The sequence below is a fragment of the Hoplias malabaricus genome, chromosome Y (genome assembly GCF_029633855.1).
Source record: "Hoplias malabaricus isolate fHopMal1 chromosome Y, fHopMal1.hap1, whole genome shotgun sequence".
NCBI lineage: Eukaryota > Metazoa > Chordata > Actinopteri > Characiformes > Erythrinidae > Hoplias > Hoplias malabaricus.
The window spans coordinates 13157984-13178591 of record NC_089820.1 but is presented as its reverse complement, the minus strand read 5'-3'; the positions used below and the strand labels follow the sequence as shown (position 1 = coordinate 13178591).

The 20608-nt window shown below is 40.7% G+C and overlaps 1 protein-coding gene across 2 annotated transcripts in view; it reads left to right on the top strand.

Moving 5' to 3' along the window:
- Nucleotides 1-20608, top strand: part of LOC136678957 (kinase suppressor of Ras 2-like) — a 125995-nt gene that overhangs the window by 37207 nt on the left and 68180 nt on the right. For both annotated transcript variants that reach the window (XM_066657165.1, XM_066657164.1), the window contains exons 4-5: nt 2335-2370; nt 2876-3398. In XM_066657165.1, coding sequence (XP_066513262.1) covers nt 2335-2370; nt 2876-3398 — 559 coding nt within the window. The remainder of the gene's footprint in view (nt 1-2334; nt 2371-2875; nt 3399-20608) is intronic.

Sequence of the window (20608 nt, the reverse complement as noted above, 5' to 3'; positions counted from 1 at the left end):
GAATGTTTGTTAAACGATGCCACTTTGATGTCAGCATTTGTCCCAAAATCTCAGCATACACCTCCACATCTATGGTACCTTTACACATATTGAAGTGCGACATGTTGAGAAGAATGTTCAAGAGAAGGAACAAATCACAGATTATTGTTTTTATTGCAAAATATCTGAACTTTTTCGGAGAAGGGGTTTACAGAATGCCAGCTCTTCACAAGGCGCATTGTTGTAATTTTGCATTGTGATGCCATAATGCATTGTTACACCCCTACAGATAAGGCATGTTACATAATGTTTCTGTAAAAAGTGCCATCTATCTCAAATGAGCCTGAATTGGAAAGGGTAGGATTGAGCAGCTCTGTGAAGTTCCTGCCTGTCTCTCTACTGTTAGTTCTCATCAAGGCTTTGGGAAATAAAGCACTTAGTGCTTAAACACAATGAAAACACCACCCAACCTCAGAGTGTTTGATGCGTCAGCCGGCTGCTTCCCTCCACCGTTATTCTCCCTTTATTTAGGGTTTAATACTGAATGCACAAAGCTCTACAGAGAGGGGGAGAGGGAGAGAGAGAAATAGGGAGCTTATCAGCTGGAACAAAAGGTGGCTCACTAATAGAAAAAGTTCACTAACAGAGCAGAGGGTATTTGCAGGAAGGAGGGACGCTGTGGTGTAATCCAGCATTAGTGCTATGTCTTATCAAGTTACTGAATAGAGAGAAAAAGAGATTGGAAACTGCAAATGTGCCACTGGAAACCGAACAAACTCTCAGTTACAGGTATTGGTGCAATAATAAATGTGAACTTATTTCTATGTAGTATCACAAAATCAGTAAAAACCAATCACAATGATTAGCTGATGTGTAGACCTCTGTGTGTGTCCTGTCAGAATGGGGACTAAACAAATGTTATTGGCATTTCCTTTTTCTTTTGATCAAAGTCATCTTAAACACATTCAGAGATGCTGAAGTCTGAGCTCTGGGACAGTCAGTCCATTGTTCTGACACAAAAAAGTAGTTTCTGATTTGCAAATGATCTCCTTTTCTCGGTTATGGCTTCTTGACACAGTTTTTTTCAGACATGAAGGGAGACGAGTTCATTTTCACCTGGTATCTTTGTAATCGCTCTGCAAATATTGCAGTTTCATTATGGGTGATAAATCTGACTCTACACACCACAGTGCATCCCCTATTTCTCTGAACAAATGTCTTGTTTATAACAGTGATGAATGACTTTGGGTTTCTGGACATAATCAACTCCTTGGTTCCACTTGATTTGAATCAAAGTTCGTAAATGAGTCCTCTCAGTTTTAAAGAAGACATCGGTGTCATGAATGAATTCATATGGATCAGTCACGATTAAACAGGTTTAAACATGCTTTAAAAAGACATGCTTTTTTAAAGATGATACGATCTGTAAAGAATATGATACAAATATATAGACTATGCCAACTTCTGCTTGTTTATTGGGCTGAAGCATGCACTTGCACACAGAAACTGAGTCAACTTCAAGCTCCTCATCAACCTCAACCCTGAACTGGATAAGCGGTTACAGACCATGAATTTGATTCTGTACTAAAATATTTTAAATATGGCCACACTCATATGGAAGCCCTGCTCTGTGGAGCATAAACTGGTCTATTCAAGGACCTCAAAGCACTTTGATTTTTCTCATGTGAGCTGAACGTTACAGAAAAAGAGTATAAGTAATATAAATATATAAGCAGAAGGACTGGCGTCTCCTTCAGGGTGTGTTCCCGCCTTGCGCCCAGTGATTTTGGGTTGGCTCTGGACCCACGCGACCCTAAATTGGATAAGTGGTTACAGACAATAAATGAATGAATATATAAATAAAAAATCACATTCACAAATGTTGTTTGCTAGTATTTGGGGTTAAAATGACATCTTGCTCAATGGAGATCTAATCTGTGAGATTTTTACACCACAGATATAAAATATAAAAACCACTCTCAGATGAACTAATACACAATGTCAAGGTCTGGGTTGTATCAGACAGTGAATGAAGCTCAACAAACCCCTCGTTTAGGGAGAAATCCTTTGGTCATAAAGATTATGTATGTCAGTGCAATACTAAGACAACAGCACTCCTTGATATAATTAATAATACAAATCTACATAAAAAAAATAGGAATATTTTAAAATATGTAAATGATTATAGCCCTGTACTGACAGAAGCTGTGAAAGACTTTTAAAATTCTTTTACAATTCTTCATTTTAACGCTAGTCTGACCCCTCCTGTATCTCTAATAGAGAAGGTCATACAATTGTCTGAGAAAGTGTACTTTCTGTAAGTAATGAATATACATTTGTTATTTTCTTTTCAAGAACAACTTGAGGACGACAAACTGCATAGTAATGGAGGTGAAGCACCGTTGCATTTTAACTCTTCCCTTCTGAAAGTCTGTCTGCATCTTCGTCATCCTCATTGCACAATAAAAGTCTCCTGTCACACTGTCGCCATTACCTTCATGTTCAGACACGGTGTGGAGTAGTTTGGCTTTAAACAAAAAACACAGTCCTTTCATTTACTGTTTTCACTTCTGTCTCTGTTTTGTTGTGATAGATGCTGTCTGACTTCTCCTCACTGTTGACCCTCCATGTGACTCATGGTATCAGACTCACACTCCTTCACTCTCCTTCACTTTTCTCACTTTTCTTTTCTATTCTTTTCTTTTCTATATTCCTCTATACTTCACATCTCTCATTCTCCTCTCTTCTCTTCTATTCTCCTCACAATCCACTGCTTGTTTGTTCATTTCTCTTGCCTATTGTAAAAGACATAGTATTTATAAAATAAAATATATAAAGATAGATCATTAAAATTAAACATGTTTTAACATCTGATGTCTGTCTGTGATTGGAACAGGAACCAACAGTAACCAGTCTAAACAAGACTGGTCAATACAGTGGCCTATGTCTGAATCCGGTAAAGAGAACACTCCAGTTGGGGTCCCGGAGCCCGGTCAGTGGGTCCGGCTGCAGCTCGCCCAGAGCCCCAAACTGCAGTCATCCCGCTACAGCCAGCACCTATGCCACAGCCCTCAAGCCCTGGCCCCACCTTTCTACTCCCTACACCCCCACCCCCAGCCTGATCGGCTCACGGTGGACTCTCCTCACCTGGGCCTGGACATGGGCCACCGCTCTCTTCCCCCGTCCCCCAGGCAGAGGCATTTTGCCCATACCCCACCACGGACACCAATGCTGGTCAACACCATGACCCCTCCGGGCACTCCGCCCCTCCGCCGTCGAAACAGGCTCAAAGCCCCTGGGACTCCACCTCCATCCAGCCGCAAACTCATCCATCTGCTGCCTGGCTTTACTGCCCTCCACAGGAGCAAATCACATGAGTTCCAGCTTGGGAACCGAGTGGATGATACCCAGACGCCCAGGTCAGTGGACTCAGAAATTTGCTTAATTCGTTTTGCTCTGGAGTTGCGCGTTTTATATAGGGTAATTGGCTGACATACATAATTGTGCTCAAAATCATTGTATTTGAGATATTATATTTAGTTAAGTTTATTACTGATGGTAATAGTGATTCAGTTTACAACCTTACTGCAACATTTTGCGTCTTTCCCGAGCCCCTAACATTTTCAGCCATATGTCCCCTGAATAAAGCTTATTTATTCAATCAGCAACCTATATTCCCTTAAAGAATCAATCTGTAATATATTTAATGGACTTAGCCATAAAATGTCCAGAGTGTGTCATCAGAGATTAACAGGCTAAGTTGAAGCACTGGTGTCTCTGAGAGCATCACTGAAGCCAGTATATTCTCTCAGAGAAGTGCCTATTCCGGAGTGGAGCTCTCTTCGAGTTTCAGCCTGAGATCCAGTCAGGTTACAGTCCAAACCCACTGGTACACACAATAGTTTACACAAAAATAGCATCAATACACAAAGGAGAGATAGGGAGTGACAACATGCTGACAGGTACACTGGTGCCATCTTGAAAGCAAGCAAATTAAGGAGGAAGAGTTGTATTCCATAAGCCTTGAATATTTAATTATTTAAGGTGGAATGGAGAATTCAAGCTGGCGAATAACACTAGTGAAAGACTATAATATTAGTCTTTCACTAGGGTAGGTAAATGTTTTAGTGACATTTGTACACTTGGTATGTGTTTTTTCAATGGAGGATTTAGAGAGTAAATGTTTGTAAATGCAGGAACACAGCAGCGGCTCCTTTTTTGCCTTTCTCTTGGGTAGTTAGATGCTCTAGCGAATTGATGTACACTTGGTTTGTGTGTTTTAGATGGATAAAGTATGAAGTAAGTTGTTTAAAAATATTTTGTATGTATGTGTGTGCGTGTGCGTGCGTGTGTGTGTGTGTGTGTGTTGGTTTATGTGAAATGTCACATAACACGGTCACTTCTCAGGAAAATGTTTTGACTTCTCAAAAGTTTTTATTTCAATTATAACATTTATAGTTTTATGTCATTCTTGTCTCTGGTTCCCTCCGATCTGTGTTATTCCGTCTTGTTTCCATTTAGATTTAGCTTGGTTTGTCCTCATCTTAATGTTTAATGTTTTACTTCATAGTTCTCTTAGACTTTAGTTTAGTGTTCTTCATAGTTTTTCTTTTTTCTTGTACGTTCTTGGTTAATAAAATACCTCTGCGTTTACCTCTTCTTCCTTGTTCATCGCACCACTCATGACAAATGTTCATTGGCTACAGGAATCTTTATGTCTACTGAAAATCCTAACGTGTACAATGGAAGCAACGTGTGTGTGTGTGTGTGTGTGTGTGTGTGAGGGGACACATTTACAGTACCAAGGGAGATGCACCTTTTCAGATCCTTGTAGATTTCTTTGAAAATGTATGTATTCTGCTTATTCCCTAAAGCTAAAACATATTCTGGTGTGCCTGGCAATGAACTTTAGCTGTTTATTATAATTCATACTATAAACCATAGACATTGTCTCAGATCTACTTTGTAGTATGGGTATATGTATGATGTATGCTTGAGTATGTGTATGTGAAAGACATTTCCTTGCAGATGTCTCCTCATGCAATAAATGTGTGTGTGTGTGTGAGTGCTGAGGTTTTTAGGAAAGTCTTTGAGCAGTGAAGTGGATCAAATGGCATTAGAGCATTGATTACCGGTCTCATCGCTCTGATCCAGAGCAGAGTCTCAGCAGACCCTCTAATCACTGCTTCTGCTCCAACAAGCTGGAGATGAGCAAATCCAATCAGGATAGAGCTGCTCCCCACTGGGGCCTCACAGGGATCCTTTCAGACTTTCCTGCTTTACCTATAGTCTTCTGGTACACACACTGCTGCATGTGTCATGTGCAGCTTCAAAGACCTGTCATGTTGTCATATCATGGTCATACAAGCCTGCATCTTAGTTATGTTTGCAGAGGTGTAGAATATATTAGCTGTGTTCTGTTTGTGGCAAATGAGCTTCCACATAACGGTACAACTCAGTATGAACTTGGAGAGATGATCGAAGAGCATTATTAAATCACATGTTTGTTATAATTTTAAAGAAAGTTAAGAAAGTTAAAGAAAGAAAGAATATTTTTATTTTGGTTTTTACCACAATGAAAGCTTCTTACAATCAATCATCATTTTCATTTCTGATCTTTCAGTCAAAAACTTCAAATTGTCGATTCCTTAAATCTAACTATTATTGCTTCATAGCTTTCGCCATAATACAATTTAATACAAAAAGATCTGTTTTACCACCTAGAAAATATCAAGGGGCACAGTAACACATTAATAAAAATTAATAGAAATATTATAATTTAATGACTATTGAATATATGTATAAATTAATGTTCAGATTTGGACCTCTGTAGAAATTTGCACTTGATTATAGCTTACAAAATAATCTAGGTCTGTCAAAATGATTATATTTTTTGCTGATATTTTGTCCTAGATAAACAAAACTATGATAAACAATATTAATATCATTAAGACCATATTATACCATGGATATCATGATAATATAATAGCAATATAATGCAATTACACCTTTATAGAACAATGTACGTGTAGTAAAACTTATATTCAGACATTGGATTTGGAATATAATTTTAAAAAATATCCTAAATAAATATAGCATTAATAAAAAGATTGCATTTTTTTAAAAGAAATCCACATAAATGCTCAAACTAAGCACACAAGTAAACACAATAGGCAACATTGGTCAGCAAAAATTAGCGGAAATATCCATGTATTGTATGATAAGACGATAACAGAATTATTGTGACATAATCAGCACCCATTTGATTAGCTCCATTTTCTATACAGGTGCACTTTGTAGATTTACAATTACAGAGTGTAGTCCACCTGTGGAACAGTGATGTAGGTGTGTCTAGTAGTCAATACAGTGTTTAACAACTCCAGCAACTCTGCTGTGCCTGATTCACCGCCCAAATCATACCTGTTCTGTGATGGTCCTGTGGGGGTCCTGACCTTTGAAGATAGAGTGAAAGAGGGCTGATAAACTATGCAGAAAAACAGGGATTACACTCTGTAAACGTAGATATACAATATGTACGTACACATATGTTAAGTGGGGCATTGAAACAAGGAGGTCATATACATGTTATGTATATAAATATTATGGCTGATACACGTATCGTTGTTCTTGAATGAAAATGTAAAAAATCCATTTTATGAAAATTTCATGATGAATAGATCAGGCCTGTTCTAAATGAATGGATGAAATCGTGTTTCTAAGTAATAAAGGCAATTCAGAACCTTTTTTGTCCTTCACTTGTCAAAATGCTGCTTTGGAAATATGTACTTTTGTAATGATTTGCATTAACTCCTTACGGGAGTAACAGGCTTTGGAATCTAAGTGGGGGAAACCTTTCACAGTCTGTAAACATTTACCGTGCTTTGCTGCAGAGAGGAACAATGTCTCGGCCCTTTTAGTTTTTCCATTAATGGGCTGTGTACATTCTTCCGATCAGGAATGTGAGGATTTGTGGCATGTGTTTCCTGTGGTGATAGGAATTAGAACACGGCTCCAGGAATTTCATCAGGAATGAAACAATGCCAGTACCATCAGCATCTCACACTTCCAGTGCTTAATTACTGGCCTCTACTCAGTACACTACAAAACAGACATTAGAACACACACACACACACACACACACACACACTCACACACTCATACTACATATAATGAGATGCCGTAAATGACCATTGTGAGGGAACTTCTATCAAAATGCAGAGTGTGGCTTGAGTGACTCCTCCCAAAGTACAAAAATGTAAAGAACTGAGATGGAAGGAGCGCTCAGAGATGGATTCTCTTTATCTTTTTTCTCATTTCCCTCTAAAGTGAAAGACATTTCTGCCTTCATTCCTGCTTCATGGTGTCATGTTGTTTTGCTGAAATATTCCTCGCCTGTCGCAGAGTCCTTCTTGTCCCACAGTGCATGTTTTTAGGTGTTATTTTTCAGAGGGTTTTTGAATTATGGAATGCTTGACAGCTATTGCATTGTCTCTGACAGGTTTGTGGTGTCAGAAGTGGAACAGTGGTAGACAATACAGCTTTTTCATTTTCGTCTCCACTGAATCAGCAACTCTGCCGGAGCCTGTATATATGTGTGTGTGTGTGTGTGTGTGTGTGTGTGTGTGCACGCACGCGTGTGTGTCTGTATTTGTGTACACTTCAGTATATGTTTTTTGTGATGATGACTTGAGATGATGTTTTTTGGGCATCTGCAAATCCAGATTTCTTCTAAAATGAGGGGCATTATTAAGGAATTTGGTATATTTGCTTCAGTTACAGCCTCTACTTTTTTGGAAAGGCTTTACACTAGAAGTTGGTGTTTGCTATGTGGATTTAATTGTATTCAGGCACACTCTTGTACTGGTGTTGGATGAATTGTTCTGGAACACAAACACCACACCAACTCATCCCAAAGGTGCTCAATGAAGTTCCATGACTCCAAACATAAGGCCAATGCTCCATATCCCAAGGCTGATGGCTTTATTAATTTTCTAGCCAACACATCACTTTTGACATGGAAACCTCAATCTCAACCTGCAACACGTTGCCAGCAATGTATGCACCTTTAAGTGCATGAATATACTCTTTAGAAGTGTCCACAAAGAGATGCACGGTGGTGCAGCAGGTAGTGTCGCAGTCAAATAGCACCAGGGACCTGGAGGTTGTGGGTTCGATTCCCGCTCCGGGTGACTGTCTGTGAGGAGTTGGTGTGTTCTCCCCGTGTCTGCGTGGGTTTCCTCCGGGTGCTCCGGTTTCCTCCCACAGTCCAAAAACACACGTTGGTAGGTGGATTGGCGACTCAAAAGTGACTGTAGGTGTGAGTGAATGTGTGAGTGTGTGTGTGTGTGTTGCCCTGTGAAGGACTGGCGCCCCCTCCAGGGCGTATTCCTGCCTTGTGCCCAATGATTCCAGGTAGGCTCTGGACCCACCGTAACCCTGAATTGGATAAGCGGTTACAGATAATGGATGAATGGATGTGTCCACAAACATCTGGAAACAGAGTATAATTTTTTTACTTTTGAAATGATAGAAATTAGTGAAGGAATCTCTGTAAAAATGCAAATAAATTGAAAAAATATGTCGAATAAGTTTACAAACAGACAAGTCAATGATAGCTTAACCCTAACAGTACAAAATCATGATTATTTCTAAAACTTTGTATCAAAACAACTGTATTTATATAGCTGCTGTTTTATAAGGATTACTTTCTACTGCTTACCTTTTTCTCTCTCATCTTTTTTTTTTTTTGCTTTTTCTAGTGCCCCCATCTCATCCATCCTCTCTATCATTTTCTTTTTTAATTTCTTTGTGAGGTTCTCTCTCTCTCTCCCTCTCTCTCTCTCTCTCTCTCTCTCTCACTCTCTCTCTCTCTGTGAGTTTCTCTTACTATTTCCCTCTCCCTTTTTTGAGAATAAATGTGATACTCTTGCTCCTCTTAAACTTCCAGAAGTGGAGTGAGCTGATATTAAAATAACTACAGAAGCTGCACAGCATCCCCCTCTCGCTGCCCTTTTCAGAGAGAGTTGCTCTCTGAGCTGAAGGTAATTAATGAAGCTCATTTGCTATGCTAATCATCGTAAACATGCATGCATACAGTAGAAAGGCCAACAGCTCCCAATGCTTCATCACAGTGGCGATGGTGTTGACAGGTTGACGGCTGGTTATAAAATGCTTTGAAGCGCTTGGCACTGGCTAAACCTGGGGTTAAATCACAGGATTATATTCTGCTAGCTTTTTGCTCAATTCTCCATTGAGCCAAGTTTGTGTCGGTTGGCTATAATTTTTAGTCGTTGGGACAGCTTGAGGGTTTAGATCAGTCAGAATATATGGAACATCTGCCAGAAGTAAAGGTATCTTTATTTCAACAATGGGAAGGTAAGGTCCAAAATACTTATCATCCTTATTAGAGGTCTTTGAGATGCTTTGGTACTTCATATCAATGTCTTTATTTACGTGTAGCTTTGTTCTGTGATGCCTCCCATGTCTGCAGCTATGGCCCAAGAGCCAGGCCTTGCACATGCTCATTTCAACAAAGTTCCACTTTAGCTATTTAAGTTGGAATTGCTTTATTGTGTTAGCTTTGCTTCTTTATCCTCTTTTCAATCATCATTTTCAATACTGGGGCCATCTGATGAATTCAGCATTGTTTGAATACTGTTGTTTTCCAACTCCATTAGGACATTTGTAAAGTATGTAATTTAATAGAATTTGACTAAGCCATGAACCGAAGCCAGAGTTTTTAAGGTAGCAGCAGGCTAATGGAGCTATATTTTAGTGGATCTTGAATACAGTCGCGAATGGAAGGGTGTGCTCCAGGACAGGTGATTTTGACAAAAGCATTTATACTGCTGTATATCCTCACACTACATCCCTTTGCAATAATATTTCAATCAAAGACATAAACACGCATGAAATGACAATAACTTCAGCCAAACTGAGTTTTAGTTCTGTCTACAGCTATGGCACAAGAGCAAGAGTCGCGGATGCGAGTTTTAAAACAGTTCCATTTTTGTCAGTCAGTCACTCAGTCTGTAAGTGAAAATACATCTTGTAGGCTTGCTAAGCACTCCAGCAACAAAGGGGGAGGGTAAACAACATGTGTTCTTGTGTGAGGTGCATCTACTTCTGCACAGTTTAAGGTGGAATGGAGATTGTAATCATAGGTCACTGAAGCAGGGAAATTGGGGTGTGTTCAGTTCAGAAGTTAAAAGATGTGTAGTGTGTGATCACAGTGTACACTTAGAAACTTACATTTTTTCAGTTGCCATAAAAATGAGCTGGAGAATCTTTGTAGATTCTGTTACAACTTCAAAAGTCCTGTAATGTACCCAAGGCTTAACTCAGCCACACAGGTGCTGCCGTTGCTTAATGCTACTTTATGAGACTTTAAGGAGAGCATTATTAAAGGATGAGCCACTTAATGAGAACGAACGTGTGGGGCTTTCTCTGCCTCGCCACCTTTGTGGCAAATGTTAAGCACTCTCTTATTGAATCTGAGGTTTGCTAATAAATCAGGAGGCTAGAGAGAGAAAGACCCAGAGGAGGACGTGGAGGAGCAGAGGAAGATGGGAGGCATATGGGGGAGGAGAGGTATGAATCACTCCATCTTGCCTTTTTCCTTGCGAGTAATTCCACCGTGGATTACTTAAATTGAGAAATTTGCATCTGGCTCTGTGCACTTGCTCGCTGTTAGCACTGATGAGCTTCGTTGCCTCCTCTTTTCTGCCTCCTTTCTCTCTTTCTGTCTCTCTGTCACTCTTCCTCTCACCTCTTTCTCTCTGTCACTGTCACCCCCTCTTCCTCTCCACTTCCATTGCCTGCTACCTCTCGCACTTTTAATGAGACTACATTTTTATTGCAGAAACAAACGTCTTCTGAACTGCCGTCCTGTGCTTGATCATGTGCTGGAATGTTAAAGTTTGAGGCAGGCAGTGAAGCAAAGACATAAAAGAAACACAACCTTGAGCATGCAAACGTCACACAAGTCAATAAGGACAACTCATAACTATATATGCGTGGAACTACTTTAAGTGCTCCACACTCTGAATTCTGAATTCTATAAATGAATTTGCTTGCCTGTTTCTGGCACATGAATAATCTCTGACAGACAAACTTTTGCAGTGCTTTGCTAAGGTTCAGTAGATGTGTTAGAGGCATTAAGGCTTTTTAGGCAAAGCATGAACTGCTTTTTGCTTTGAGGTCTGAGAAGACTGGGAGGAAGAACTGGGCTGTTAATTCTTAAAGCAGGGGTGTCAAACCAGATCCACGGAGGGCCGTGTGGGTGCAGGTTTTCTTTCCAACCACGCAGAAGCCACACCTCATTCCACCTGTTTTTAATCATTGGATCTAATCAATAGATCTTGACTTTCAGTAGTGTGGGGCTTTTGCGTGTTTGGAAAGAACACCTGCACCCACACGGCCCTCCGTGGATTTGGTTTGAGACCCCTGTCTTAAAGGATCTGTAGAGTCCTCAAATATACAGCTGGATACACATTTTTGAGTTTATTAAGAAAAAATGAACTGTCTTTTCCTTTAAAGCAGTTGTATATACCTCCTTTAAAGTATTTGTGTGTGTGTGTGTGTGTGTGTGTGTGTGTGTGTGTGTGTGTGTGTATTCATTCTGTAACTGCTTATCCAGTTCAGGGTCGTGGTGGGTCTTTAGCCTACTCGGAATCAATGGGTGCAAGGCAAGAACACACCCTGGAGGGGATGCCAGTCCTGCACAGGGCGACACACACTCACACTTAGGGACACATTTGAGTCACCAATCCACCTACCAACGTGTGTTTTTAGATGTGGGAAGAAACCGGAGCACCCGGAGAAAACCCACGCGGAGCCTGGGAGAACACACCAAACTCCTCACAGTCACCTGGAGCAGTATTTGAACCCACAACCTCCAGGTCCCTGGAAGCCCTATATTTTTTAAGTTATGTAATAGGACCACACCCAAACTCCTCCCTTCAGCCCTATATATACCCTGCAAACTCACGTCATTTCCATGTCGTGAAGTCGAAGTCTCTTCTAGTGTGATTCTGACTTCCTGCCTCCCCTCTTCACAGCAATGCTGCTTCCAGCCCTAGCATTGCAGCTCGTGCTTTCTCCTACCACAGACCTTCTGCCCAACCTCTCTCTTTTCTGGTTCAGCTGCTCCCAACCTCTACTTTTACCGCCCTTACTCTGTCCTCCAGTACTACTGTGGATCTTCGTCCCATCCTCTCCTCTCTGCAGCCATGCAGCTCCTAGCTTCCATCTGTCCAGCTAGTGCCACTGAGGACCTTCATCCATATCTCTCCTCTATCTCTCCTCTAGTGACCCCACACCCACCCCACCCCACCTTCTCTAGTACTATTCACACTGTCTACTCCAGCTGCTGTGGGCCTTCAACCTGACCTCTTCCTTTCGCAGCCACACCACTTTCAGCTCATGCTCTTTCCTCAGGCAATGCCTTGGACCAGCCCCCTGCCTGGCACTCCAGGCATGCAACGCCTCTTTCCTGGATGTCTTCCTCTAATTTGATTCACCCTCTCACATGCTGCCTCTCATCTGGCTCCTGCTATATGCCATCTAGGCATCTCTGCCATCCTTGAGTCAACTTTCTACCCTGCCACCGCGCTCGAGCTCCTCAGCACCATCTGGATTCTGTCTCTTTCAGGGTTCGCTCCCATGTGATGAGCTGCCTTTTCTCTGTCTCGCTGTTCCTGCGGTGCTGACCATCAGTTCGCCTTTTGGGGCTTCTTCTTTTGCCTCACCTGCCATCCCTCTAGATCACCCTTCCATTTCTCACCTCCTCTGTGTTTTCCTCTATTCCACTGGAATCGCACCATCACGACATACCTGCCAACTAAGGACATCTCAGTTAATTAATGCTGGCCCTCTGAAATATTCAGTGACTTTTATGGCAGGTACTAATCCACTTCCTGCTGGCCGATGATCTTAGCCATCTTAAGATCAACTCTGATGACTCTATTGCATTGCTCAACCACTGCCACTTTATTACTGCACTTTGAGCATTCAAATCCTCAATCACACCATCTCCCTTCACGCTAGAATTCCTGGCAATAAAGGATGCTCAATTTACTCAACCTAGTGCTATTCATATTCCATTTCACACAGCACTCAGTCATGCACCAGGTTATTAAAGGCAGTTAATTCATGGGCTCACTAACCCCTTTACACTCACCTACTCACGATCCATGACATCAACCAAATCCTCAACCGAACTACCTCTAAACCTGACCATTCTGTAGCACTGAATGACTAGCATTCCTGTCATTTTTGGGGTTCTGCTTCATAAGCATTTATAAGCTGCCCTGCTGCTTTCCAAAATGAGTTAATCTCCCAGTTTCAGCCTTTATGGGCATGGTCTGTACTAGTCCAAAAAAAAAAAAAAAAAATTACACCCACACACATACACCGTATGTACACCACACCATATGTACACCACATATTCACACACACACACACACACACACAAACACACACACACATGTATTCAAATGCTTAACTAACATGTACTGTGTACTGTTGTGTATGCTGATGTTCAGACGTGCATACACAACATCTCTTCAGAAAAGCTTACACTGAAAAAGAACATTCTGGAGCAACTATACATGAGTCTAATGTCACCATGCCAGTACCAAGCATTGGCCATGGACTAATACAGTCCCCAGCATTGGGTTATGGTGTCATGAAAATTTGGCCTCTGGTGGAATGGAGTCCCACCCAACTATTAATATAACATCAGTCTCTGGCCTCAGTAATGCACTAATAACTACACTGGATGATCACTGGATTAGGAACACCTACACTGTATCTCATTGTCCATTTTAACAGCTCCACCTGTTACTCTGCATACTCTCTTAATCCCCATTTCACCCTGCTCTTCAATAGTAAGGATCCTTACATGACCAGCAAAAGGCAGGTATGATTTTGTTCATGAGTCATTCTCAGTGCAGCAGTAACACTGATGTGGTGGTTATGTTTTAGTGTGTCTTGTGCTGGTATGAGTGGATCAGACACAGCAGTTCTGCTAGAGTGTTTAAAGCTCTCAATGTCACTGCTGGTCCGAGAATAGTCACCAACTTATTATATCCATTCAGCAGTGTCCTGTGGGTGGCGTGCTGTCACCACTGCTGAAGGACAAGAGGACCAACAACACAAAATGTGCAGCAATGAGTGAACACAGTTTTTAATAACTTGAGCCGCACTGCTGTGTCTGAGCCAGTTGTACCAGCACAAAACACACTGAGACGCCAACACCATGTCCTCCACATTAGTACTCACAGCAGTTTTTCAACATCTACTCTAAGATTACATCAATTTTTTTTATAAGACTACAAGCTGTTACTGCTGCTAAGCAGGGCAAACTGCTTATTAATTCAATGCAAAAACTAAGGAAACCATTTTTGAACAAGGGATATGTCTTGGCATATATCCATGGCTACATTTATGATAATTTTACTGTACTTTTTTTTCCACGCTGTGCTATTTCTTTAAGGATTAAAAGATTTTTTAAGACTGGGTTCTGATTCTCGGCACCTTGCAGGAAATGAGATAATTGCAGCATTATGACTGAGAGCCAGATTCCTGTTGATAAGATGTACAGCTTTAGTTCAAGCTTTTTTTATGTCTTTTGTGCTGAAAGTTTTGTACTAAAGTGACACAATAAGAATACAGTACCCAAAGAGATGTAAATCAGCCTAAATTAAACACCCACAATATGAGATTACCACTCTTATGTTCATATCTGACTCACCTGTTGGAAGACCACCTGAATATCCTTTGAGAAAAGCAGTTTTATTCTCTCATGCGTTGTTGTTTAAAGAGCTGTCGAATGTATAAATATTCTAGTACTCTGCATACCTCACAGATGGAAGGTCATTACTGTGCACACAGAGGAAGCCACTGCGATGACAGAATTGAAAAGATGTTTGTTTTTTCCCTTGTATTAGTGAGATTTATGCATTTTTTAACACCTCATCAGGGTTTAAATTTCAGGCTTTACTTTTAATTCATCGGGGGCCCATATATTTAACCAGCAAACAAAAACTCAATCGAGATGGAATTCCCAAATAAGCACCATCTGAAGCTCTCAGTGAGTGCCTTTGAATTGTCTTTGAAGCTTTTAAACCTTAGATATTCATAACCAAAATCTGATGTCATTGGATATAATTTCTCACTTGATACTCATTAAGTGAAGAGGAGAAAGTCTCTTACAGCTTTTTGATTAGGACCATATTTGTTCTTGCATGTAGAAGAGGGGGTGTTTATTATGGATTGAATCTGAGGAACAGATGTCTTGCGTGCAGTTTTATGATGTGGAAATCATTTAATTTTGGCATTTTTTTTTGTCATTTAACTTTGAACAAATTGAAAATATTTCTTAAGGCATACTAAGTCAAATATAAATATAAGTCTATAAAATAATAAAAAAAACTACTATACACTGATCTGCCGAAACATAAAAAATTTACCTTGTTTTTACACTCATTGGCCATTTTATTAGCTCTACTTACCATATGTGTTAACGTTGTACTTTTATAATCACTTACTGCTGCCTGTTGACCCACATGATCACCACAGAGCAAGTAATATATGGTGGTGAATTTTCTTTAATTGAAGTATTAGTACAAATCAGAATTATGTGTAAAGCAATGCAATGCCCTCCTTCTATTATCCCCCCCATTTACACTCAAATTACATTACAAATCCCTGACCCACCCACCCCAAATATACCCAGGCAGCTAATCCATTTACAATACAACAATTGACCCAAACAAAATACACAGTGAAATAACATTACTCAGCATCTCTCCAAATTATGAGCCCAGACACATCCACAACACATCTATAAATAATTGAGAGCAGACATTTTCATTTATAATTCAAAAACTAGTTGACAGCACAAAACAAAGTGTGAGAAATGAATAATTAAGGAATATTTTATTAATATACACACAAACATGATCTGATACATTTATACACAAGCACCTACAACTACTTTCATAAACCCTTCGTATGAAAGGAATTTCAAGACTGTATATGTATATGCCGTACCAGTCAAAGGTTTGGACACGCCCACTCAGGGAGGGTTTTCTTTGTTTGAGCCATTTTCCACATATTGTGAATGTAGAGTACCAGTCAAAAGTTTGGACATCATCTCATTCAGTGGTTTTTCTTAGTGTTTTTTGGTTTTATTATTATTTTCTACAATGTAAATAAATATGGAATGCATTAAAACTATGAAGGAACACATATGGAATTATGTAGTTAACATTCATTCATTCATTCATTATCTTTAACCGCTTATCCAGTTCAGGGTTGCTGTGGGTCTGGAGCATCCCCGGAATCATTGGGGGCATGCGCAAGGCAGGAATACACCCTGGAGGCCAGTCCTTCACAGGGCAACACAGACACACATACATTCACTCACACCTATGGACACTTTTGAGTCGCCAATCCACCTACCAACGTGTGTTTTTGGACTGTGTTTTTGGAGGAAACCGGAGCACCCAGAGGAAACCCACGCGGACGCGGGGAGAACACACCAAATTCCTCACAGACAGTCACTCGGAGCGGGACTCAAACCCACAACCTCCAGGTCCCTGGAGCTGTGTGACTGCGACACCATGCCACATGTAGTAAAAATAGTGTTAAACAAGCCAGAATATTTTTCTGCAACTTTGCTTTGATGACAGCTTTGCACACTCTTGGAATTCACTCAATCAGCTTCATGAGGTCGTCACCTGGAATGATTTTCAGTGAACAGCTGTGGTCTCATCAAGTGTTAATTTGTAGAACTGCTTGCCGCCTCAATGTGTTTGAGACCTTGGCTTGTGCAGAGGCAGGACTGGTACACAGTTCTCTACAGTGAATAGCCATATATATATATATATATATATATATATATATATATATATATATATTTTTTTTTTTAATACTAATTAGTAATATGCATTGCAAAATCTATGTCAATCATAGGCATAGCAATGTGATTTTTTTAGGATTTGAAAAATTGCTTTCCTGTCTTTATGTACCTCACAGTGGTTTGCTCCACACACTCAATAACGATGACAAGGGTTGCCAGGGGTTCAAGGGGTGCAAGGGTTCCACACATTTTAAGCAATATTAGCAATATTTGTTTTTGCGTCCCCTTGGCTGTCTCACACCTCTGCAAAACATTTTCTTTGAGTGTATTATATAATTCAGTGCACTTAAAGATGGAGAAGGCCTGTATTATTGGCAGTGGTTTCATGTAATGGCCTATGATGTGGTCTTCTGATGTATTCTGAAACAGTGAGTCCAGGCCACTCACACAGTACATGAACATCTGTAATATATCTCGGGCTTTTACAACCTGAATTTTCAAACAGACACCATTGGAATTCTTGATGTGAGCCACAGTCAAGCAGTTGGCCCCCTCTGGCTTACATGAATAACAGCAGTCTGCAGTGTGTGTATGTGTGTCGCAGTTTCTGAAGCTACATTAGCGAGTTTGTACATGACAAGGATGGGCTACAAAAGCTAGAAATTATATTACATACAGTGCTTTTCAACAGTCCTTTATTTGTCTAGTACAGGTACAAGTTATTAGTTTATCAGGGGATATTTCTGAGGAGGTTCCTTTATAAAAACTGTGTAATTATTCAGTATGTGAACAAACAGTAATTTATCAAAGCAAAGTTCAAAAGAAGAGTAAAATGTGAAAATTTGATTGCCATGCAAGAGCTGGTAAACCACCAAAAACAGGGCAAGACATACTGAAGAAAATTGGTATCTATAGGTAGTTTGATCTCCTTTGTTGCAGTACCAGCTTCTGCTAATCTGGGAAGGTTTACATTAGGATGTGTATCAGGATCAGATGGCATTCTGCCATGACAAAATGTTATGATTATCAGATTGTGTTTTGGGAAGAACTCATACACTCATTCAAGAAACTGCTGTATAAATATTATAATATCAGTGAGCCCTAGTGTGACACTATTGATTTTTTTGAGTGTTTGAGTAGCTCTCTGTGTGTGTGCCAGTGTTAATCAGGCCATTTTTTCCTGTTCATTAATGACCAGTCAGTTAAAGAAATGTCAGTGTGCTCACATATGCACACACACACACACAAACACACACACACACATACACCTGAACTAGCGCGGAGCAGACGATCCCCTGTCCCTAGTCCATCCATTATAATGAGGCATCTGACTTGGGCCCCTCTCAGATTGGCAGCGTGATGATGAATTTATATGGGTGTTTAAAAGTGATGGGAATGGCCTCGTATCTTGGTGCATAATTGATTTATTAAGGCTCAGGCCGGCTACAGAGGGATGAGAATCGGACACACAGTGGCCAGCGGGATCTGAATGACCGCCTGGAGAGCGTTTAACCGTCCCGTTTGCTGGCGTGTGTCTGACACCTGTCTGTTTGCATTCTAATGATATGTATGGAGACGGAGTTCAATCTGACATCTCTGAGTTATTAGCTTTACACTGTTTGTTTCTGTGAACGCACACTAATCTCAGGTGTTCAATCAGTCTCTGGCTGAGACACACACACACACACACACACACACACACACACACACACACACACACACACACACAAACACATACATTTATCTATGTGTGTTTCACATGTACTAACCAGTGTAGTACTAATCCATAGAAATAATCTTCATGTCGCATACAATATATAAATTGACCCTGTGTTTTCAAATGTATTACTAAGACATTTGTTCCACATTTGTTACAACAGACTTTATCCTTTTAGCAGTGTTCTACACATATTTAGCCTACACATATTGGAACATTTCTGCAATTATTCATTTCCATGGCTTCACAGACCACTGTTGCTGGTTTATACCCCTCTAGCCATTGCTGGGTATTGGGAACATGCTCCAGAACCCCTCGTTCAACTTGGTTTTCCAAGTTATTCATTGTAAAATAAAGGAATTAGGAGTTCATACATATTATTAGTTCCCTTTTGTTAATAGTTAATAATCACAGACATGTGCGTGTGCACTCTCTCTCTCTCTCTCTCTCTCTCTCTCTCTCTCTCTCTGTCTCTCTCTTTCTCTTTCCAAATTAACATAGCTTTAAATATTATCAGTGAGCAGTGAGGCTGGGGTGATAATGTAGAGTAATCGACAGATAAATCTATGTTAAGAGCATGAGTAGAAATCATCCCCCACCTCTCTCTCCACTTTGGACACATGCATATATATATATATATATGTGTGTGTGTGTGTGTGTGTGTGTGTGTGTGTGTGTGTGTGTGTGTGTAAAGCAGAGGTGAGCATAATGAGCTGAGGGAACGCTTAATGAAGCCAGACCTGTTGTACTGTTCCCTATTAACACAGAGCATGAGCAGCCTCACGCTGTGTGTGTGTGTGTGTGTGTGTGTGTGTGTGAGAGAGAGAGAGAGAGAGAGAGAGAGAGAGAGAGAGAGAGATACATCAGGTTGTATTCTGAACTGATTAATGTTGAATCGTATTTAATTCTACATCTGAACAGAAATATTGGTACTTAGTCAAATCATATCGAATCAGCAGTGAATCACTGTATTGTTTTGGTATTATAAAGTAAGATACCTGCTGAGAATCTTTTGTGTGTTTGTGTGTATGAAATATAGAAAAATGTCTGTGTGTAATTGAACTTCACACTGGTGGATGTTAGAAAGCTGCAGGCTATTTGAATTCATGTATCGCGTATGAGTCCAACCTCATGATGATTATTCATTCATTGTCTGAAACCACTTATCCATTTCAGGGTCGCAGTAGAATCACAGGGGGCAAGGGGGAACACACCCTGGAGGGGGCGCCAGTCCCTCGCAGGGTGACACACACTCACACATTTACTCACACGCTCACACCTACAGACATTTTTCAGTCAATCCACCTACCAGCGGATGTTTTTGGACCGTGGGAGGAAACCGGAGCACCCGAAACCAGAGCGGGACTTTAACCCTCAACCTCCAGGTCCCTGGAGCTGTGAGACTGTGACACTACCTCTGCGCCACCGTGCCACTCTCTAATGATGAATAATATTGCACACCTGATCATCCAAAATATATTAGGGTGGTCCTGACCATTGAAAACTAGGGGAAAGGGGATCATCTATCATCTTGTTATTGCTGATTGGTGTATGTGTGTATCTCTACCCCTCCCTCTGTGCATCTGTAGAAAGCGAGAGGGAGAAATAGGCAGAGAGAGATTGAGAGAGAGAGAGAGAGAGTGAGAGAGAGAGAGAGAGAGAGAGAGAGAGAGAGATGGAAACAGAGTAGAAGGTGGAGAAACAGAAAAATAAAAACAATTTTGGCAGTGACAGCATATCTTGCCACCTTGGCTTGAGGTGTGTTTAAAGGCTCCTGTACCCCTAGCCAAACCCCACCCCCCCTTTCTGCTGTCAGTTTGTGCCACATTCAAACTCTAATGTATTCTGTGCACAGGGAGAAATGTTCATCATCATCCTGTGACAGAGTCTCTCTCTCCCTCTCTCTCTTTCTTTCTCTCTCAGTCATGTACACATGTGCACGTGCGCGCGCGCACACACACACACACACACACACACAAACACAGAAACTCACATCATGGAGATGGGACAAAACATCCTGGGAATAAACAACATGAGCCTTCAGA